This window comes from Molothrus ater, chromosome Z, assembly GCF_012460135.2.
Source record: "Molothrus ater isolate BHLD 08-10-18 breed brown headed cowbird chromosome Z, BPBGC_Mater_1.1, whole genome shotgun sequence".
In the NCBI taxonomy this organism is placed as follows: Eukaryota; Metazoa; Chordata; class Aves; order Passeriformes; family Icteridae; genus Molothrus; species Molothrus ater.
Window position 1 is genome coordinate 45918576 of NC_050511.2, and position 24051 is coordinate 45942626.

A 24051-nucleotide genomic window follows, 5' to 3' on the forward strand; every position below is an offset into this window, starting at 1 on the left:
CAATTAATATTATTGGAACTATTCTTTTGGGGGACTAGGGTTTTTCTGAAATAAACATCTTATTGTCTTTAATTCTGCCAGTTGTAGAGTTCTGCTTCTGCTCTTATACTTCCATTACAAATTCTGGTACATTTTAATAACAATCTTGATGGTACTATTCTTTCACATTTTCTTCATTCCAGTGTATTTTCTATTTTTAATGCTGATTTTTTTTCCCCTCCAAGACTGCCAGGTTTTTTGTATAATGTGGGCATGCACATGAAAAGATTTTTTCAACAGTTTCAAATTATTAATTATGTTCTCCTAGTTAAATATGATGTTCTAGCTCATTTAGCCCATTATTGTTTTGAACTTTGTAAAGCCACCCACCAGAATACTTAAACTTAGCCTTGCAAACATATTCAGGCCATAATCACTTGAATATGAGACTAATCCACCCTCAAGTATTGAGATGGATTCCTACTTTCTGTCAAGATGAGGCCTTAAGATAGAATTTCCCTGGGACTGTCCAATCGGCTTCTGTAACAAGTGGCAGAGATCTACCACCATTTGCACACACATTGAAGTTTCTTGCATGAGTTATTGACACAAGTAAAGCAAAATTCATCAGGACTTAAAGAGTTGAAAAAATACTGGGAACTCATCTTAATACGTAGATATCATCATGTAAGAGGATAGTACATATAATATCAAGTTATGACATTTTATTATCAGTTGACATTTATTGTTTCCAAAACGTGAAATTTCACATTTCAAAAATGTGAAATGACCTACAGACTGTGTGAAAACAATCATGGAGCAGAAAGACGTACCTTGTGTCAGATAAACCATAAAAAGCTATCCCATGGCCACATACACCAACAAAACGTGTTTAACTCTCCACACAGAAAGCATTGCAAAGCTTCTTCCTTCACAGAGCGTGCAATGTACATGCAAAACAATCCTGCCCTTTTTCCCAAAGAATATGCTGGTTCAGAACAAAGAATCAGAATATAGGCAGTTCTTATTCAACAGACAGGAAAAAAAAGCCTTCAAGGGGAAAAGACAAAAAATATTTGGATTAGCATAACAATAAAAATATTCATGTATTGATCTATAAATTTGCTTTTGAACAAGTTAAATAATGTCGGATATTTCTCTGCAGTTTCTAAATAAAATTATAAATAAAATTGTCAGTTACTTTGAATTGTAGATAACATTTTGGGCTGGTTTTTCTAAGTGGAAAAATATCCATGCATTTATTATCCTGTTTAAGCTTCTAATCAGCAACCTACTGTGACTCTGAATTAATTGGCATTCTTTATTTTTTTTCCTGCTCTGGGGGTGGTGTGGAATCCAAATGTGATAAGAGTCATAGACTGAAAAGAAGCTTGTACCTGCTCTCGCTATACTCTGTGATGGTCTCCACAGTGGGATGTCTTCTTAAATGAATGGTGTAGCACAAGGGATAGGAAGCATGACAGATTTAAGTTCTGCTGTCATTATTAGGATAACACTCTATAGTACAATGATTAATAACTCTTCTCTATCATGGTATTATTCTCTTAGCTGCGGTATTATGTTCTTAAAATGTTCCGCCTCCCAGCTCAAGGCAACCAGCTAAATAAAGGAGCCAGAGAAGGACCTGCAGCACCATAAACCAGTGGTTCAAGTAGGATGGAAGAAATCACTGATGACTAGCAAAAGCCCTGTCATGTAGCTAGACCACACCACACCTTGTCTCTGCATCTGCTTTCCTGTCACTCTTCCCAGCTCTCTAGGAATGCCCACAAGACAGTGGGAACCTTGTGGGCATACATAAAGCATATGTTGCCCTTCCCCTGAAGGACTGAGGAGACCACATCAACCATCTCACAACTTATCTCAGACAAGAGGTGGAAACAAGAAGCTAGTCTGAGATCACAGAATCATGGAGTCATTAAGAAAAAGACCTTCCAGATCAACAATCCAATCATTAACCTAGTGCCACTGTGCTCACTTCTAAACCACATGCCCAGCTGCCACATCCACACATTTGTTTAACATTTCCAGGGATCCTCTTCTCCAAGCCATGCTGGAGGTGAATGTGACATAAATGTTACTTCAACTTTCACTCTGTCACAGTCACCATAACTTCTATTTTGGAAAGCCTGAGGCTGCTTACTGGGGTAGAATTTACTGCAATTCCCAGATTATAAAGCTGCTGCAATTCCTGAAATATCACAAGCATTACCCATAACTACAAATGAGGATGTTCTTTACTTTAAATTTCTACTTTTGTAAATCAGAAAGTTTTAGCCACTGTGACTAGGATCATATTGCATGCGAGACTGGAGGTTTTTAAAGGAGCTGAGCTGCATTAAATAGCATAATTGCTAGAAAATGCATAGATTACCCTTTTAATTAGACTTTTGATAACAGTTTTGTGTTCTGTTATCAAAACCATGATAAGACAGTCCAACATAGCCTTTTGTTAGTTCTGCACCAACTTATAAATTAGTCTATTTCACAGGCATCAAATTGTGCAGCTTCCAGTTTGATTTTTCATTCATATTGTAATGTTGTTCACTGTGTCCTTGAGAACAGTAAAGCCAGGGAGACCTGGCGTCTCCTAGTGAGACCCAGGTGCTTTAATAACTTATATTCCACTTAGCCAACACTTCAGAGCTTTCAGGTTTGATTTTAATTAGAGGAGCTGTGATATTTTTAGTATCTTTTAAGCAACTTCCTAACTGCACAATCATGATGCTCTGATTACAGAAGACTCGGCAAACAGGCACTGTGTAATGCTGTTGTAAGATAACTGTACTAGAAAGAGCCACAGTTTTGTCCTATGGGGCTTTAACCAAACTCCTCCAAAGCTGTAGTTACCTAGAGTTAAACTTTGAACTTGTTATTTTGGATTCCTTTGTCAGAACTGTGTACTAAGTTATATGTGCACAGCAGTGCAGAGCTTACCACATTGCTTCTGAGTCATCACTGAGCAAATGTCAAGAAATTCTCCTAAAACCAGCAGAATTACATTTGTTGCTGAAACTTGAAGGGTGTACAGATGAGGTAACAGAATGGATTTCCTGCTTTTTAGTGCTATCAGGACAGACAAAACACCTGCAGTGGTTTCTCTGCATCTCAACTACCTCCATCCTCTGTAAATCAATAGCTGATTCCTCAACTCCATATTACATCAGGTTTGGGTGAAATTGAGGAATTTTTACATTTAGATTTTGAACCAAAGATTTAAATTCATTTCTGAACTACTTTCCACAACTAGAGGTAAACAGTTCATGTCAGCCAAATAAATAACTTCACTAACCTTGAGGTATACTTTTTTCTTTTCTGGACATCCTTACTAAAAGCAGATGACAAATCAGAGACAGTCTTTCATAGAGCTATTGTGGTTATGCCAGTGCTCTTATTTACACTGATCTGCGGTTAAGACACTTGCCAAGATACACATTGTAGAATTAGACAAGGAGGAGCTTCACACTATCATCTCCTACCAGGACTTCAAATATTGGTTTTGTCTGCCTCAATAATATAGGAAAAAATACAAGAGGTGCCCAAAGCACCAGAACTGGAAAAAAATTGTCTCAAAACTGTCCAAGTGGTGAGACTTCTTAAAAAACATAATATCACTGAGCTCAAAACCTTTTATGAAGAAGTTTTATCAAAGGTATGGTTTCATAATTGTCTTAAGTAGATTTAATTTATTTTAGGGAGTTCAAAATCTGTGTTACAGTCAGGTATTTGCTCTTGTTACCGGTTATGTGGCACCTCTAACATGCATGCATTCATGTATGGATCATTAAACTGAACAAAAGTGACAAAGAGTTTAGACAGGTCAGTTCCCAGTTACTCAGTGTGGGAGTGCAGAATCTGAGGCCTGCCTTCTGTCCCTTTCCTGATGCCCCTGTAAGTGCTCTCAGTATTTCAAAGTCCCAGGACTACCCTTGAGAAATAGCTGTATTTTGCAGAGAGAAGCTGCCTGTTGGAAACCCAGAACCAGCCAGGAGAAGGAAAGGAACACAATCTTGTTTGTTTTGAAATCTGATTTTGCATTAGTGAGCCAAGAAAAGATCAGAAGCAGAGCTGGAAACATGAACTGACCGTTTTATTTGAGCCACACAAGTGAACAGCCAGAAGGCAGAAGAGAAAAATCAATACAAATGTTGGTCTCCTGAGTTCTCTCATAATCTGTGATTTCTTTTGCCCTATCACTGTGATGGCTTCTGCCAATGAAATTCACTCACAAATTTTTGTAAAAAATATTGCTGATCAGACCTGTGACTCCTGTTTCTGGAAGGGCCCAGAGGATACAAAATGCCTTTTACACAGGCTCCAGTGTGACATGTCAGAATGAGAGGCAGATTATGAGTAGTGTGACAGGCCTTTCTCCTTGACACTCACTGAGCCTGTCAAACAAGGTCGAGTGCTACATCTCAGAGAAAATTGAAGCTTAAACAAGGGACTGCACACACTTGTCAGGGGAAAGAGCCTTCAGAGTAGTCCTGAACCAGTTAGATTCCTATTCCTTCCCTCACGGTCTCAGATGCCCTGCAGAAACAGGCATAGCTTGCCAGCTTCTTATTTGACATTCTCACACTAGCTTCAAAGGGAAGACCTGAAGTACCCCCTACCTCTCTCCACCTCCAAATCTACACCACAAAGCTGCCTTAAACCACTTGCCAGACACAACCTGAATGACAAAGAGTGGACATTCATCCAAAGATGGATCAGTGCTTTTCCATTTGTTTCTGTTTGCACATCACTCTTCTCTAGCAAACACCTTAGAAGTGGAAAGAGTACTTTCACCATGCCCAGAAATTTGACAACAGCTCATTGCTTTCCTTTGCAAAAACCTGTAAAAAACATAACATATATTCTTACACTAAACCTGTTGAAACTATTGTTTTGGGATAGTATGATCACTTTTCAAACATCTGTAGAAAGACATACAGCATTCCCACTGTCCAAATCACACTCCTCAGGCAAGAGCTTAACATAATGCCCCTTTGCAGCTCTCAGCTCAATCTGTGGTTCTCAATTCCTCCTCTGGAATCCATCTTCTTTCTTAAGGCAAGGGAGAAAGGCAGATGAAGAGCAAAAACACATTTCAAGACTGAGAGACTTTCAGAACTGCATACAGCTTATTGACTTTTTATTGAAAGCTATTTTACAAAGCCCCATCAAATTTTCAGGACTTAACTAAAATGCTTTTATTAAACAGCATCAGACTGATCCTGTGAGAATTCAGGGAACTAACTGTTCATTCATATTTCCAGAAGGCTCTGTGTCATGTCCAAGGCTTTGCTGAGATGCAAGCAGGCCTCAAAAATATCTCTCTCTGTTTGTTCTTTATAACTTTCCATTCATCTCTCATATCAGAGCTGATCAGAAGAACAAGCATTGCAGAGAAGAGCTGTAGTATTAGCAATGAGATATGGATAGAGACTGTCTTAGAAGATCTAGTCTTCTAGAACTTGTAGCCTTACTTCTGGATTAAAAATCAGCTAAATTTAAGCCACACATTTGAATTCTCAACTTGAGCTAAACCCCCATGTTATTGGAAAATAACTCAAAGTGGACAGGGACAGAAATGTCTCCCTTGTCATTCAAACAAAGACTGTCTGCAGAAATTGGTGGTGCTGCCCTTACTTCATTGAAGGCAGCTTACTAGATCCTTCCCTTCTAAACAAAACTAATCATCCCTGCAAATTACAGTGTATGGAAAACTATGATTACAACACCAGAATGTAGGAAGCAAGAATTTTCTGGCCAGGTAAACAGCTGTATCAAGCACACAGACATGATGAAGCTGATCCTCTGCTTCTCTGCAACACTGTTTTTCCACGTCCACCTTTGCAGGCCAGGTTTATAATTTAAATCAGTAGGTTCTGCCTAAAATATCTTAGTCACTCATTAAATAAAAGAAAGAAATGCTTTCAGCACCATCCACTAGTCAACATCCAGGGATTCATCAGAAAGCTCTGAATATAAGAGAACAGTTGAGGGATTTTCAAGAAAGGTACACTGGGATGCCTCTATCCCCAAAACAGCTTGGCAGCAGCTGGAATAAACTTTCAATCAGGCATGCAAGTCCTGATTAAAAAACACCTAGAAACTCCACTGCGCTTTCTGTATTATCCAAGGGGCAATTTATCAGCTGCTTTTCTCACATCAGGCCTTGGACTATTTCTATCTCTGGCTGAAGAATCCTTCCTCTAAATTACAGTCAGCCTGTTAAACAAGAAGACAGAATTTACATCCCTATAACTGAGCATGACAGAAATAATCCAGCAGCTATAAAATTAATAGTGAAATCCTACAAAAGTATGTGGTGTCAGTTTCAAAAGTAAGCTCAGCCCTGTTATGACCCTAAGGGGCTGCTGGGAGGTCTGGCTTGGGACCCACAGCATAAAAGCAGTGTACATCCTCCACAGTACTTGGTTTAGACTGATACTCTTGTGAAGACCATGTCAACAGTTTCAGGAAATGATGGGAAAATTGAACGTGGTGGCCTGGATTTGAAAGGCTGCATTCTTCCTCCCTCCATCCTAGCCAAGCAAAATAAATTCCTCCATGAAGCCTTCAAATTAATAACCTGAGTCTGTGCTTCCAAGCAGGAGCGGACATAGAAAGATTCAAGGCTGTACCAGAAAGGAAAGGAGAGAACCCTAGAAAACCGTAGACAACAGAAATTATGAAAAAGCAAATATTTCCCAGAAAATTCCCTGCTTCCCTCCCAGCAGCAGCCAGCCTGTCTTCTCCAAACTCTCACAGTCCGAGGAATGTCACAGCCATTTTTCCGCATCAGCAAGACGATTATCCTGGCCTGGAAACCCAGGGAGGGCACTTTGCACTGGAGCCTGGTAAGATTAAGTTGGGCCTATTTATGGCTGCCTAAAAACTGGCCAGTGAGGGAGAGAACTCTTGAGACCCTCAGGAAGGCCATATGAATTGCCAATCACTATGAACAGGGCATGCAAACTGTCCTTTTCTTTCCCAGCTGAATCATAATCAATAAGAGTCTACGGGGAAATGAAGACACAGAGCAGGCAAGGCTACACAACTATGACAAGGAAAGCATGGTCAAAACTTTATCACCCTGTCCCATGCATGAACTCAGACCTTGCCTTGGATTAGCCCTTCTTCTTTCAGGCATGGGCTGACTAATTCCCTCTGACAGTCTTAAATCCCAGGCTGATGTAACTGAGAGCACTGCCAGAACAGATGCAGAACTTCATGCTGATGCCAGGATAAAGTCACATCTTGCTCTAAGGAAGCACCAGCATTTCAAAAGCTCAGCCTGGCTCTGATGACTTTCATCAGAAAAGAATGATGCATCCATTAGCTGAGCCATGAAGGTGCCAGGCTGCAGTCTCAAGCAGACATAACTCCACTGGTCTCATTAACTCCTGGTGAGTTATCTGATCATTCAGGACTCATAACAAACTGCCAAACGAAGAAACATAATGTGGCTATTGCCTGATTTGAAGCACTAATGGGAGCTCTTTGGCTGCAGCAAAAATGGAACAGACCTTTTAATCTTGTTTGGTGACCTTCACAGTCCATGAATTTGTTTGTCATAAAAGAGAATCAACAAAACGTACAAGCCCTTCCCCTTGCATCTGATTTGTAAGCTAGGAAAAGAAAAGTTACATGAGAAACAATGGTGCAGCTGTACTTAATAGAGGCAATGGTATTGATCAAATTACTCTCTTGTAATTGTCTGCATTTTTTGAGGCTGACAGAGCTAGTATGGCAATATGATCCAGAAGGATCCAAAGGACAGAGCTGTCTACCTTTAAAGTTAAGATGAATGAAAGATTTAAAGTGGCTGTGTTTGAAAAAACTCAGAGCTCCTGCAGCCACTTAGTCAAATTTTATACCACCCTGACTGAGTTTTTTTTTTTTCACCAAGGAAACAGTATTTTATTCCCCAAAGCAGCAGAGCAGCAAATAAGCTGCTCTGGTTTTTGATGTTTCCCTTTTTGGGTTTTAACCAAGAAAAGATTCCATGTAGTTTTAGCTCTACTGGCTAAAGGAATTCCAAGTGGACAGGAGAGGGCATGGCAACCAATTCTAGAGACCAGTGGTGATGGGAACATGTGTCATACAGACTCTGGGATGGCCTTCATTTTTAAGTTCTTCTGCTCCCTGTGGAGGTGTCCATGTTTTCAGGAGGAGAAGAACCCTATTTACGTATGGGTTAGACTATATCCCTAGTCCATCAACACAGAAATGTGATTTCCACCTCAACTACTGCATGATTTTGGGGAGACTGCCCAATTACCCATCTGTAAATCACACACACAAAAAATTAATATTAATCACATTATTAATTAAATTAATAAATAATATTTAATATGGTATGTGTTGTATTATACATTATATAATTTACATATACAGAATAGAAATAATTAAACTAACTAATAATCACTTAAAAATTAGATTTTGGGGATCTCTTGGGAAAAACCCCTTCCTCTGTGCTGCTGGGTCTTACTGAGTGATATGAGTAAGATTCAGCCACATTTACAATCACAAAGATGCATCAAAAAGCCAGAAACTGAGCTGAATGGTATTTCAGAGGTGAATGTAGAGTTGTACTGGTACTGGAAAAGAGCTTGCAAATGACCATTTGTTGAGGCATATATTCTGTGTCTTTCCAAGTACATGAGCCAAATGCTTGGAGTTTCAACAAGTCACACCCAGGAAGGTTCAAGACACCACTCAGATACCCCTCCTAGTTGAATCCCAGCGCTTCCAGCTGTATGTCATATGTTTGGGATTATTTTGCACCCAGACCTGAGTGACTGAACTTCTCAGTGCCATGTCAGCAATGTGCACAGGTTCTGTCAGCCAACAAGACAAAGGTTGTTTAAGTGAGGATTTCAGCTGCATCACTGTAAAGGACACCCTAGTCAGTGAGTAACAGTTAAATAGACAGCATTTCAAGAGACATTTCAGTAACTTCAGAAGCATCACCCAGTGGGATTTTGTTAGCAAGTATCCAAAGTGACATCTACTGGTGCAGATTTGGACTAGCGCAAAACACAAAAATCGAGTTAAGAGTAAGGCAGAGCTGCACAAAGAAGCAGACTAATGAGCCCCAAATGAACTAGTGAGGTAGTCAGCACCTGGTTCTGCTGGATAATTGAACCTCTGACTATTATGGAAGCAGATGAAAATTATGCCAATTTTCTTCCGAGCTCCAATGGTTTGCTAAAGATGCCTTCCCACTATGAATTTTAAACAGTAAAATGGCCTACAGCTACAGCACAGGAAGGAATGCATGCAGGTTTTCCCATAAGGGAAGTTCTGTTAGTTTAATGCCAGGAGATAAGGCCTGGAACACACATTTTCGTTCAGACCACCTATGGAATTCTATAGATCTACCTGGTTGGATTCACCAAGACCAAGACATGGTGCATATCCTGGGATTCTAAAGAAATATAAAGATGAAACTTCTCAGTTCAGGTAAGAACAGATTCTCTAAAATAGCCCTGAAGATAGCTTTGTCTAATAATGGACTTGGAGGTCCTTGGCAGGAACATCAATCCCTGTTCTGTGTTGAAAAGTGTATCAGGGAAGGCACCACTTTCCCTCTCAATTTGCAAGAGAGACTGCTAAACTTGGGCATACCCAGATAACTTTATCAATTTTTTTGAATTTGTTATTGTATTTCCTCCTACTGGAGTAGGCTAGTTGGTTCACCCTTTCGCCAAAAACAGTCACTGCCTTACAGACAAGGGGATGTTTTTGGAGATACAAACCAGAAAATTAAATTTTGTCTGGTATTTCCAAAGGTATAACATCCTAAAGAAGTGGGTGATTTAGTAAAATTGCAAAGGGCTGCAGTTTGGAAACAAGTTTGATGGTAAAAATCTGTACTCAAGTCTATGTAAAAAACTGATAACAGAAACTCCAGAATCTGACTCAGAGGCAACATAGGCCAGTCAGGACATCCTTGCATACAACTGGTTGGGGGTACAAGTCCTGGCAGAAGGGCAGAAGTCTTGTCCAGGTCAAATCACTGTATCCCCTTGGAAGCCTCTGAACACCAATATGAAAATGATCTGCAGGGTTATAATGCTCTTGAATCACAGTGCAAAAGTGTTTCTTTCTTCCAAATCTGCCTGTGCTTCCTACAGCCTGTCCTCAATAACCAGTGTATCAAATGTGGGCAGAACACCAAAGGATGCTGTCCTTGCAATGTTCTTCTTCCAGAACAGCCTGTGACTTAATGCTGCAAAGAGTGCAATTGTTATCAGTTTTCACCGTTAGTGCTGTTATGACTGTTCCCAATCATCCCACTCAGCCACTTCACTTCATGGAAGGCACAGCATAGTCCCTGCCTTGCAAAGTATCCCACCGGGAGTGTCACAGACAAGTCTTTTGCTTCCTCATAGCCAGAGGACCTGTGACCCAGTTGTAAACACTTCTGTCTCTACCACAAAGAGAATCTGTACTGAACTAAAATAAGCAGGGTAATTTTTACTTAGCCACTGTAGAAGCAGAAGAGTCTGGTTCATGATACCTCTCGATCTGCACAATACATATAGATCTCTGAAATCTATTTTAAGGCCCCAATACTGATCAGTAGACTCATCTTCATTAGATCACAAGGCTGGATAAAAATTTACATCATTGGTTTAGTATCAATGATTTAAAAGGGAAGAGATCAGACAGAATCTTCATGTTCATAGTAAGATTTTTATCTCTGGAATTAAAGAAAGTGATTCATTGCTGAGGAAAATATTTTCTTTGATTTTTGGCATGCAAATAACGCAACTTCTACACTTTTTTCAGTTGCCAAAGATCTCCAATGACAGATATACTATTATATTTCTTGCTCAAAAAGCAAAACTACACTATCAAAATTACATTTTCTGGCAGTGAAATTTCACTCCTTTATACAGGGATTTTTAAAGCCCTTGGCAATATCTGCATCTGAAATTATACAAGAATGAAACACCAAATAACATTGAAGAGTTTAGCTAACAGTGTGAAGCTATTTTATATCAACAAAATTCTATCAAATTTAAGTTTGTGCTTCTGAGCTGGGAGTTTAGTTTCAAAGCTCTATTGTTGCTGAAGAACAGACCCAATTCACATTCTGCTATTTTTCCTCCCATAAACGGGATTTTAGGAGCTATGCACCAGTTACATAAGGAAATATGCTAATGAAATATTAAAATTAAATAATTATATGATATTGCATCTTGATTATCTGACATAAAAATCTAGGACTGCAGCTGTAAACCCTGATTGCCTTGTTGTCTGAGTGATTTAGTGCAAAAAGTAAGTTCAGCAATCAGATTTAAAAAAAAAGAGAGAGAAAAATGTTCCTATATTCCTAAAAAAAAGTAAATTCCAATATCAACTACCTTGAGCCATGAAAGACCAGGAAATTACATGAGTTAAATATCCACAATGAACGGAATACTTTTCATGGTTTTCCTAGGACACAGAGTGCTGTGTCCAGCTCTGGGACCTCCAACATGAGAAGGACATGGACCTGCTGAAGAGAGTCCAGAGAGTCACAAAGAGGAGAAACAAAGCCTAAAGAACCTCTCCTGTGAAGACAGGCTGGGTTGGCTGGGGTCTCTTCAGCCTAGAAAAAAAAAGAAGGCTTCAGGGACACTTAGAGCATCCTTCCAGTGTGGAAAGGGACATGGACAAGGCCTTGGAATGACAGGGCAAGGGGGAATGTCTTTGAATGGAAAGAGGGCAGGTTTGTATTACAGAACAGGTAGAAATTCTGTACTGTGAGGGTGGCGAGGCACTGACGCAGGTTGTCCAGAGAAGTTGTGGATGCCCCATCCCTGGCAGTGCACACTGTCAGGTTAGATGGGGCCTTGAGCAACCTGGTCTAGTGGCAGGTGCCCCTGACCACAAGAGGGAGGGGCTGGAACTCGATGATCTCTAACTCAAACCCTTCAATGATTCTTTGGAAAATTCCAAATATTGCAGAGAATCTTACTGCCTAACCACCAAAAGCACATTAAATGGGCCAGTAAGAAATATGGGAAGAATTAGTGGCACACACCCAGAGACAGAAGAGACTCAAACAGAGCAAGGACACACATTCTCCTGCTGTGTGATATGTTGCCTGTAGGAACAAACCTCAAACACAGATTTTGCCATTCCTCTATTGCCTGCAAAGGCACAAGCAGTTTTGAGCATTTCTTGCTTTTCCATGGAGGCTCACTGATGGAACAAGTTGTTAACATTCTTGTGCCACCAAAGCTTAGACCACATAACAACCCTTCTGCATTCATACCTCGCAAACAGAAAAATCTAAAAAAAATTCTGTCCCCCCACCCTGATAAATATCAGAATAAACCCTGCTTAAGATGAACATAGCTATGTTAGTGAAAGCATAGTAATAATAGCAATAGAGAATTTAACCCTCAGATGAGGAAATTCATTATACTGCCATCAGAATTTTGATATTGCATTGTAAATGATCTTGAGAACATACATTGTAAGACACATCAGAGATTAAATACTGAACATCTGTTTATTAAGAAAACAATTAACTTTGTCTTATGTGGTGGGAAAGTTGAGGTTCCTAGAAGTATAAAAAACAATCATGCACTTTGTCACACCTTTACACAGCATTCAACAAGGACAATTACAATTGTAGAGACAACTTTAAATCTTCCACATTACAATTTTCTATTTGACACTTTTCCATACTTTTCATGCAGATTTCATGCTCCATTGAAAGGGCAGAAATCCTTATTAATATAATTAAACTTCTGCTTATTGGACATAGGCTATGTGCTCTGTAGGACATGAATCCTTAATAATGACAGCACAGGAATCCTTATTAATGTGCTATAAACCATGGCTGTATAGCATATGACTAGCATATAAGGCTGGTTAAAGACAAGCTGGGCCAGAGACACTTCCCCCTTTCACTCAGAGACCTGAGTATATAAAAAAACTACTGAAGCAGCTCATGCTCCAACTCCAGTATGGACCTAAACCTAAATTCTGTCCTGCAGTCAAGCCATTTGGACCATGCTTCCATCCCTTTTGGTTTAAACCCACTATTGTAAGGATATCTCTGAGCTTCTGCTACCTTTCAACAGGATTTGCAATGCTGACTGTCTAAAACATGTCTGAGATTTTCAGGAAGCCAAACTGTGGACACTGTCTCACTAAGACAGGTAGAGTGTTAACTACCGAGCATGGACTAGGGGCTCCTCAGGACTGGTCTCTACCACAGTGGTAGAAATAATTAATTATGTAAATAACTAATAATGACAAAAAGAAAAAAAGAAAGTAATTCACTTTCACTGCTGAGGTGTGCACATACACAAACAATTAATTTATAGAAGGCAGTACTCCACCCAAGAGCACCGGAAAGAAAGCTGCTGCAGAATGGCAAGCTGATAGTACTTGCTATTAGCAAGGGAGCAGGGATATTAGCTATCCATAGCCTCACCTGCCAGACAAAGGGGCACTGGAGACCTCTCAGTAGTCATGCCTGAGCTGGTCAGGTGTGGTAACTCTCCACAGAGGCAGCTGGGATAGGGCCTAGAAGATCTGTGAGGCATTAGTGTCAAGACCAAAACCAGATCAGATCAGAATGTTAGCTGCATGCACCCCTCCTGAGGTAGGAGGAAGCTGGAGTGTACCCCAGTTATGCTCTTTACATTCTTTCAATCCACTTTCAGTATCAGATGCTGGACTTTGATATTGGGTAGTAGCTCAGACTAGTAGCATTGGGTAGATATTGGGTAGTAGCTGAGGTGGTCCAGTTATTTCAAAATGTCATGTTCAAATGTTATTCCTAAAATTTTATTTCCAAATGAAAATGCATCATATTTTTAATGGGGGGGCGGGGGGGGGGGGGGGGGCGGGGGAACCCAAACAACTCATTTCTGTATAATTTGTACTACCTCTCCATAAGTAATTTCCATACCCAGCTGCCATGCTGGGTTGAGGGCATACATGTCTCAATTTCTCAATTTAATAGGTTGGATTTAAAAGTTAACACAGGCTGGAATGTATCTGTGGAATTTGTCATCATTCCTTTTAAGCCCTGCCATAGCTCCCATATTTCCTGAAGCCCTAAACAAGAGAGTGCATTCATAACACTAATTGGAAAGCCAAGGCAAAAAGTCAAAAGCAACAAACATGATGAGTCCATCCTTTCTGTCAGCCTTACCTAGAGCCATATGAGCTCACTGGTGAAGCTGTGATTCCCTGGATTGCTCCCCTAACATCCTGCAGCTGCACTAAGGAATAATTGTAACTGTGGGTTCATAACCTATGACACACACTTAACAACTTTTACTCTGCATAAATAATCTGTTCCTATTCAGTCACTCAAACTAATTGCTCATTTTTCACTCTCTCACATGAGAAATGAGCAAATGTTATAATGGAGATTTTAACTTAAAATGTCTTTGATTTTATTCATACCTGCTAAAAGCAACTTGTGCTTGTGTACATACCAGACAGAACATGTGTTTCAGTTTTCTTCTTTTCTGCATTTTTGTTTTTAGTGGAGTTATAGAAGAAATGAAGGCAACTGCTAAATAATTAAGTAATGAAGGAAATAATCCACCTCTTTTTTAATTCTTTCAACATTTGCTTCATATTTCCAACCACCAATCATCACTACTAGAAGACAGTCTTGTATATAATCAAAACCATTTCTCTGTCAGGACAAGGTGAGAAGAAAAGAGGAAGAGATACAGCTCCTTTCTACAGCTTTATCCATCTTTTCTGATTCTGCAGAAAACACCTTCATCTTTCAAATGCATGCTACTTAGGATTATTCCTAGGAAAAAGAAAACCACAGGAAAGTGAGCTCACAATCCAGATGCCCTGTCCAAAGCAGGACTTCCTGATGCTAATCTCAAAGGTACTCCACCACACCAGTGCAGAGCCTTGACTGAGGTCAGATAATGTTCCTTCAAGTATTCCCGTTCTCCTTTTCTTCAGACCCAACTCCTTGAAAAATTTTTAGTGCATTTTTAAGAGATTTTGCCCCTCAGTGCTCAGCCAGCTCAGCAAAGTCCAGATAGTTGCCAGTATCACAGGGAAATCCCCTCCGGCTGTAGTTCAGGATGTATGCATCCTACTCATGAATGAGATCACCTTGAAATTACAACACAGGACATCTCAGACTTTTTTAATGGTTTTACAGCAGTTTTCCCAACAGCAAGAAAAAGGCAACCCCTATCTACATCTGGGAAAAATTCAGCAGTCCAGAAGAGACAGTCACTAGTGAAAACTGGGCATTAGCTCATTTGCCTGCAACTGAGAAATTTCCTGCTCTTTTTTTCCCCCTCATGACCTTTGTCAGTGCTTAAAAACAGTTCTGCTGTAAACACACCTTTAATATATTATGCACACATTGGTATGCTTATATGAATATACTAGATTCTCTAGATATATATTCATTAAATACATTATTGCTGGGGTTGTTCAGCCTGGAGACGAGAAGGCTCCAGGAGACTTCACTGCAAACTTCCACACCTTGAGGGGGTTTATAAAAAGGAGGGAGAGGAATGTAGTGACAGGACTAGGGAAATGTTTTTAAACTAGAAGAGGATTGGTTTAGATTAGATTTTAGGAAGAAATTATTTCTTCAGATGTGATGAAGCCCTGGAACAGGTTTCCCAGAGAAGCCATGGCTGTCCCATCCCTGGAAGTGTTAAAGGCCAAGTGGGATGAGGTCTGAGCAGCCTGATTAGTGAAAAATGTCCCTACCCACGGTAGAGGGTTGTAACTAGATGATCTTTAAGGTCCTTCCAATCAAAACCATTTAATAATTCTATGATCCCATGATTATAAAACAATTTTGACCAGGTAGAGGTTCTGCATTTCTGTCATTCTGTCAGTATCCTTTTTTAAATGATCATATTGATAGCTTTTTCTGGCAGTGGCAAAGGTAGACAATTCCCTCTAAGTCTTTTCTTTTCTTAGAAGCATTATCTCAAATTTCTTTATTTGCAGAACAATTTGCAGTAACTCTTTGCAAGCTGCACTGTGTCTCCGGAGAAATTTACCCTCATTCATGCTTCCATCATGAATCATAAGAAATGGGTCAGAAGTTTGGTCTAATGCAGATATAGTTTTGTTTATGTCTGTTCCAAGACATGTTCTTAGAGCACAGAGGGGACTGCAAAAGGGAACACCTCTTATACTAAACAAGACTTTCTTGTTTTATCTACAGGTATTTTCTTTGGCATGTCCTGTAAATCACCTGACAGGCCCTCATCCTTAGAAACCTCTTGTCCAACCATTGCCCACATTTCTTTCCAAGATATCTGAACACCAGGAGATCTTCTTACAAACATAACTTATTCTAAAGAGACAGTTTTGTCCTGGCCTTGAGGGTGAGGCATCAAAACATAAACACACATCAATCCCTAATAGTTAATGTATAAAAACTTTCTTTCAGATGAATCCCATGTGAGTGGTAGAAACCTAAATATTAACAATAGAGTAGATTTGTCCCATATCACCTGGTCAACACAATAAAGCTTTGGAATCAATACATAAGATAACTGCAACAGAAACTCACTCTCAGAAACTCACTGAATTATGACTCTTCTCACAAACCACAAATGCAAGCTTGGAAAGCATCCTCAAAGGGACAAGGAAGCCTCTAATACTTAATTTAATGTGAGTGCTTAATAGATGATGAGAAAAATAGATGGGTTTCTCCCCTCACCTTCACTTTCTATTTCAGCTTTGCAGGGCTTTGCTTTGTGGCAGGTGTGTTTAAACAGGAACAGGACTTGAGGAAGAGTGCACAAAGTTAGAAAGTTCTGTGTGGCAGAGTAAATACCTGGTTCTATCCAGGTGCCTAGGGAAGGGAACTAGTCACAAATCAGCTGAAAACAGGTGTTCTTTACTGGGCATTACAAGCTGACCAGTGTATGTTGAAAGCCAGTTACCTACCTTGTCTCGAATTCCTTGTCTCATAACTTCTCTTTCAGCCTCCATCTTGGCATATTTGGCTTTCCTCTCTTCCTCTTGTTGCCGAAGGGCTTCCTGTCGTTCCTCTTCTTTCTTAGCAGCATCTGGGTCTTTCTCCTCATCCCCACCCAGCATCTTTCCCATGTCTTTGGTAGCCCCTAGAGAAAGCAAAAGAGAAAATCAGCCCTGTAAGGATGTGGTAAGACCCCCAGGATGACAGCTCTCTCCTTCCCCATGCTCAGGGCCATCTGTCATTCCCTCTGCATCTGGAAAGGTTTCTCCTTTCACTGGGGAGGCAGTACACTCTTCCCAAGCAGGAGGTGGGCAAAGCACTTAACCTGATCAAATAATTTACCTGGAACTGGCAGGAGAAGCACAGCAGCAAAAGGAAGAGACCAAATTTGTAGATCTGCATGAAGGCAGCACAGTTTGTTTGCAGTCCTGAAAAGGACAAGCTGCCATCCACACTATGTTTTCACTTTATCAGCTCAGCCAAGTGACTGAAGATTGATTTTGAAGGGTCTTTAATGTAATAGGCAAGTGATACATGCAGAACAAAATGACAACAGGGCTGGGAAAGGAGTTTGAAATCTTGATTGCAGAGATGAGTAATCACACTCTTAATTGCTCTCAGAAATTACACTTACCATGACAGGTAGGACCACATAGCAAACAGTTGGAGTTGATGAATTCTAGGCTCCTACCATGGATCAGAAAGAAGAAGCAACTCTGCATGTCTCTTATCAGTTCTTGGACACAACCACCTCTAAGGCTTAGTACCTAGGTGAGATCATGGCTTTGTCTTGTTCCACTGCTGAATACACATTGTTCCCAAATTTTCATTCCCTGTGTGCTCCTGAGGCAGTTTTTTGTTGTTGTGCAAAGCCCTTGCACAACTATGAGGTGGAGGTTTCCTGCATGCCCTTTTATCCCCGAAGTTCTGCATAAATCCATTTATCATTTATTTATCCTGACATTTTTATTAGCAATGGCTGTCAATAATCTAGTCAGGAAGAAAAACAATGGCTGAGGAAAGGGGAAGAGCATGTACTGTGATGCAGCGTCATCAGGGCACTGGAGGGCAGCAGCAGGATCAAGCCTGGTTACACGGATGAAGAGAAGACCCTTTGGAAGAAGTGTTGGACCTTTCCTGCAGCAGGAAAACACTCTGCATCTTTTACTAAAAGAGGTTCCTTCTTCCTAGAAAAATGCTGCAGGTCCTTAGATGCTGAGTCACAACACCTCTATATTGGCTAATTGCTGAGATTTAACTGATTTAATCTGAGATCGCCTTGTTCTTACACATAGTCACAATTACACAAATTCAACATCTCTTGTTTTCCATAAAGCAAAGATTTCTGGCCTTTACAAAGGCTTGGGCTGGAAGGAGACACTATCAAAGACCTGCCAAGTAATTGTTGGTTTCATGAAAGGCTTAGTGAAGGAAAGAAGTTCTCACAATCCTTTATAAATTACCCTTATAAATTACTCTTTGTTTGTCAACACTGCTGGAGGACTGTGATTGCTCTTGCTTTCCACATCAGTTCTTGGGATACTGATTGTGAAACCTGGATCCTTAAGGGAAAAAACATCTGCAACCTGTCACAATGATTCCTCCTGAATTGCTGTAGTGATGGCACTTACCAGATCAACTGGTATTGCTTCTAATAACCACTAAGGAAGTTGTAAAGAGGTAAGCAGATCCCTTTTTTCTCCACACTTCTTTTCCAGGTTAAATGTTTTCCCAGAACCCTAATCTGAAAGCAACCCTGAATCAAAATTAATCCTCCAATCCCCCAAAATGTGACAGAGAAATGTCCCCTTTATATCTCCCTCAGAGAAGCATGGCAAAACTGGTAATTTTAAGCCCTACAAGACCTGGTTGTAACACACAGGGTTGGGGTTTTTTGCCAGGTGGGAAATAACAACAGTAAACATGAATGTCTGTATTCAGCTGCCTAACCACAAACATCTTGATGCTTCCATTGCTAGGAAATCTGTGGCTTAAAACAAAAAGACACCTAGGGACCCCAGACAAATCCCACCTGGAATATTCATGGTCCCTGTCTACTGTCAGCCTTCCTCTACCACCATTGTGCATCCTTCATTGCAGGATCAGAGTAATACAGAAAATCTTGCATATTGATGGAAAATTTACCCAGACCGTCTGGCAATTTCTTTTCTTTAGTGCAAGGAAGGCTAGCTCAAATTGAAAGTAAGTTAAACTTCACAGCAAGCAAAAAGGAAATATAGCCTAGTTGTGTCACATATCCCTACTGCAGGAATCTCTCTAAGCAGCCTTTTTGTGCAAACACCAGTGATTACAAATCTCACTAACATCTTTAACTTCTGGGTTCCCCTCAAAAGATTTCTCCACTGATGTTCAAACTGATTTGGGCTCAATAATCTATGGAGTTTATCCCTTTTTAGCTTCCCTCCAGTTAGAGCTACCCAGACAGCATAAAACTCCAGTTACTTAGGAAACAGAATTCAGCAACAGAGATTTTTTTTCCATTCTAAGTGCTACTTCTAGACTATCATTAAGCTGTAATGTCAGCTCAGCTCATCACATAAGTGAAATTGCATAACTATTTTTTATTTCTTAGACAAGACCAATCTTTTAAATACATAAGGCATTTTGCTCTGCAGCCATTCAGCATACAAGACACTTAGAAGAACAAGAATGGATTAGGATCCTCATAGATTCTCTTAATTCACCTCTGATTTCAAAGTCACCTTCTAAATGTTCAAAATGCTACACTGTGGTATCACTGTTAACTAATTGGAAGGAAATGTATTATGAGAACCAAAACGTTACACTACATTTTAACTAAGGACTCTTGTGTTACTTTTAGAAAAGCTTTTTTTCCATCTCCTTTGTTCTTCATCCTAAACTGTAGATTTTGTTGTTAACACTCCCTAGATAATAGCTTATGTTTTTAGCAGTTCAGCAGCAAAGATTCCAGAGAATTCATCTACGTGCAACTGAGATACATCAGTTATGGGCACAAGCAAAAGGAAGGAGCAATTGTTCTGTCCACTTTTGAAGCTTCCAAGGAAACAGAGGATGGACACACTGAATCTGTTCATATGATAAACCTGGGAGTTTTTGTCTTTATTTTTTCTTTTTGTCTTTCTGTATTGGTTTGACAGGAAATGTGTTTTTTGGAATGCTGTGTTTTTGGCCAATGGATATTCAGACTTTAATATTGGCATTTAACCTGGCCATTGGGACATGGACACGCCTCTGAGAACACGGGGTTAAAAGCAGAGCTCTCCCCTGGGAGGGTTCTCTTGGGTTTCCGGCGGGAAAGAGTTCGGGTCTCTGCCCCGGCCCAGCTGCTGGCTGGGCAGGGGGAGGGGAAAGCCATGTGGCCGGGAGAGGTAGGGCTGAGCCCGGGGGTGGAAGGGTGGAAGAGAGAGAGAGAGAGACACCGGGAGCCATCGGGCAGCCCCCCCTGAGAGACACAGAGAGAGAGAGAGAAAGAGAGCTGCTGCCTGAGACTGTAACCTTGAACCTGGATAAACATGGGCCTGTGCCAGCAGCACGGCTGGGACGGAGAAGAAGAGGGGGGTTCAGCCGGCTGCTTGTAGGAGCTTTTAACCCCTTTTTGGAGAATGAGAACTTTACAGAACATTGACCTTTCCTAGAAGATAGAGTGGAAGAGGAGGAAGGAAATGGGCCAGTGTGAGAGAGGTCTGGGCGAGTGAGAGATAGTAGAAGAATAGAGAAGAATCCTAGTGGGAAGAGATGATGGAGTGGCTTTTGCTGGACTCTTTTTGTACAGCCATGGACAGACCCATGTTCCTTGTGATACAGAGACTGCATTCTAGGGGGAGGCAATGGCCTCAGAACCAAGAGGGTTCAGTGTTGATGCCCCTCGGCCCCAGGGGGTGAAAATATGGGGGGGACAGGTGTCCCAAAGGAGAGATTGTGGGGACAGGTGTCCCAAAGAGAGATGGACAGACCCATGTTCCTTGTGATACAGAGACTGCTCAGTGTTGATGCCCCTCGGCCCCAGGGGGTGAAAAAATATGGGGGGGACAGGTGTCCCAAAGGAGAGATTGTGGGGACAGGTGTCCCAAAGGAGAGACTGTGCCTTTTTTGGATCGGGACAGAGCATCCTTAAAAGACAACCCTAGAAGCAGTTCTGGTCCGTGTTCAGTGGTGAGAGCACTGGACATGAAAAGGAAGAGGTCACGACGGCAGATGTACTCCAGGCGGTGCCACGAGTGACACAGAAACACACGAGGCTTCAGCTGTGTTTCCAGGGGAAGCCCATGGCACAAGAAGGACTCCTCTCCTCTTGATGAACTGAGGATTGATTGTCTAAAAGGTGGTGCTGGACCGAGAGTTGGTGATTTGAGGAACCAAATGTATTGTGTTGGAAATTTGGTGGGGGGAGGAGGAAATGCACTTGTGAAGTTTTCATTTTCCCTGTGTGTGTGTTCCTTTTTATCTGTAGTTGTAGAGTAGTTAATAAAGTTCTGGTTCTTTTTCCTAAGTAGGAGCCTGCTTTGCTTATTCCTGGTCACATCTCACAGCAGAAACCAGGGAGAAGGTATCTTCATGGGGGCACTGGCATTGTGCCAGTGTCAAACCATGACACTTTCCCACCCCACTCATGACATATACCTTGACACAAAGAGAAATTGTGTCAAAGAGAGACTGCTACACTATTCATCAATCAGTATGGTGTTTCAATTATTTCTAACATCTTTAGACAAGACTATGGAAAGGAAACAGAAACGGCTAAAGCTGCAGGACAACGTTTGCCAACTGTCAACTTTCTGGTTACAAACACGGACCTGCCCTCAAAGAACAAAAAACTTCAATATGGAAAAAAATCCCAGAAGCAATGTGAAAACAAGTGGCATGGCAGTTCTTTTGAAGTCATAGTAATTCCCTTAGTCCATATAGGCTAAGTAGCTAAACAAACAGGTGTTAAACCAAATACTACAGGTGCACTCAGATATGATGTGCTGGTTTTGGCCAAGGTGGAGTTAATTTTCTTCACAGAAAACTACTTATGGGTTGCATTTTGGATTTGTGCTGAATACAGTGATGATAGACACATTTTTGTTACTGCCAAGCAGGGCTTACATAGAGACAAGGCCTCCTCTGATTTTTGTACTGCCATACTGGTGAGGAAGCTGGGGGTGAATGAAAAATTGGGAGGGGACAGGTCACCCAAACTGACCAAAGGGATATTCCAGAACAGTATTTAAAGTTGGGTGCAAGAAGGAGGGAGGAGGGAACATTTGAGTGATGTCATTTGTCTTCCCAAGTCGCTGTGAGGCATGAGGGGGCCCTGCTGTCCTGGAGATGCAAAACACCTGCCTGCTCATAGGAACCAGTGAATTAATTCCTTGTTTTGCATTACTTGCATGCATGGCTTTTGCTTTCCCTGTTGCCTTTATCTCAAACCTACAAGTTTCTAGCTGGTGGGGAGGTGAGTGAGCAGTTGCATGGCGCTTGGTTGCTGGCTTGGGTTAAAAGATGACGTACGCATTCATGTGAGTTGTGCTGGGTTAAATCATCATTATGCGTCTGAAAAAGATTAATATGGTTGATCAGGTGCCTGTGGGAGACATTCCCCAGCAAAACAGCAGAAAGCAAATAATCTGTCTGGAAAGCAGTTTTACAGTGAAAGCTTTGGGGTTATGGTGGACAACACAAGCTCACAATATGTCCTTGCAGCAGAGAAGGTTAACAGTCTTCTGGGGTGCATTACGAGCACTGTTGACAAGAGGTTGAAAGATTCTTCCCATCTACTCAGCCCTGTTGTGACCAAATTTGGAGTGATACGCCCAGTTCTGGGCTTCAAGATACAAAAGAGAGATGGAGCCACTGGAATGAGAAAGCAAAGAAATGAGACAGCCATGAAGACATTTAGGATGCTCAAGGACCTTTGATACAAGAAGAGCCTGAGAGAGCAGGGACTGCTTAGCCTGGAGAATAGAAGGTTCAAGGGGTTGCAGTAGTATGTGTAAACAACCAATGAAGCAGAATTAATATGAAGAAGACAGACAGGTACCCAGTGACAGGAGAAGAGATAATGTGTACAAACTCAAGTACAGGAAATACAATTTAAATATTAAAAAAAAAAAAATTAGTTGCAGAAAGTCACCGTGGAGTCTCCATCTGTGGAGATATTTAAAAATTCATGAGCCACAGCCTTGAGCAACCTGCTGTAGGTAAACCTGTATAAGAATGAGGTTGGACTAGACAACCCTTGTAGATGGAGCAACAGCTTCAGTGTGTGACTCTGTGACACCTCGTAAGTAAGTGTTTTGAATTACATCTGGAGGGCAGCAGCAGGATCAAGCCTGGTTACATGGACAAAGAGAAGACACATACCCTAAATGGTGAAGGTGTACATGCCCAAACATGTGAAGAGTACATGCCCAAACATATCCAGTATCTGAAGAAAAGTAAATTCTTAACTGCAGACCTCTGTTCCTCTATTACAGAAGCACCACCAACCATGAGCTAACCCCTCAATAGCTGACTGACATCAATCCAGCTTTCATGAAGAAAATGTAAACTCACAAATCAACTTGCAAGAGTGAAGTTGAATTTGCCACTTGGTAAAAAAATAAAATGTCCTAAATATGGCAGGCAAAGTTGTGTGCTGGGAAAACGACAGGATTAGGATTACTAAGGATGACTTCCAGAGAAATAGGAACATCTTAGGCCTCCTTAATTAATTAAAGAATGATGGAAATTTGCACACAGCATTGTTTCAGATAAGATAATTACGTGAAATCAAAAGCTTTTCCTCTGCAAAAATCTCATTTCATATTGTAGACAAGTAGTACCCAAACCTGTGTTTCAAAATGTATGCATGTGTGTATGCTTAGATCAGAGAATGGTGCAAAAGTTCTACCTCTCAAACACAGGTTTCACAGGAAACAGCAAGAGATTTACCTGAAACAGGCATGCGCTGAGAGAATTTTACAGGGTTGTTTTTTTTTTTTTGGAAGTACTATTTGTGGCTGAGCCATATTTAAATTGAACAGATAGGACAACAGATTCCTCAGAGTCTCTAAATCACAGCATGGCTCTTTATCACATCATCCAAACATAAGGAGCTAATCACAGAGTACCGTTCTGGGGCT

The 24051-nt window shown here is 40.9% G+C and overlaps 1 protein-coding gene across 1 annotated transcript in view; it reads right to left on the reverse strand.

The window, feature by feature from the left end:
- CPLX1 (complexin 1) overlaps positions 1-24051 on the reverse strand; it is a 109489-nt gene that overhangs the window by 24823 nt on the left and 60615 nt on the right. The window contains exon 3 of the mRNA XM_036403943.2: positions 16912-17087. Coding sequence (XP_036259836.1) covers positions 16912-17087 — 176 coding nt within the window. The remainder of the gene's footprint in view (positions 1-16911; positions 17088-24051) is intronic.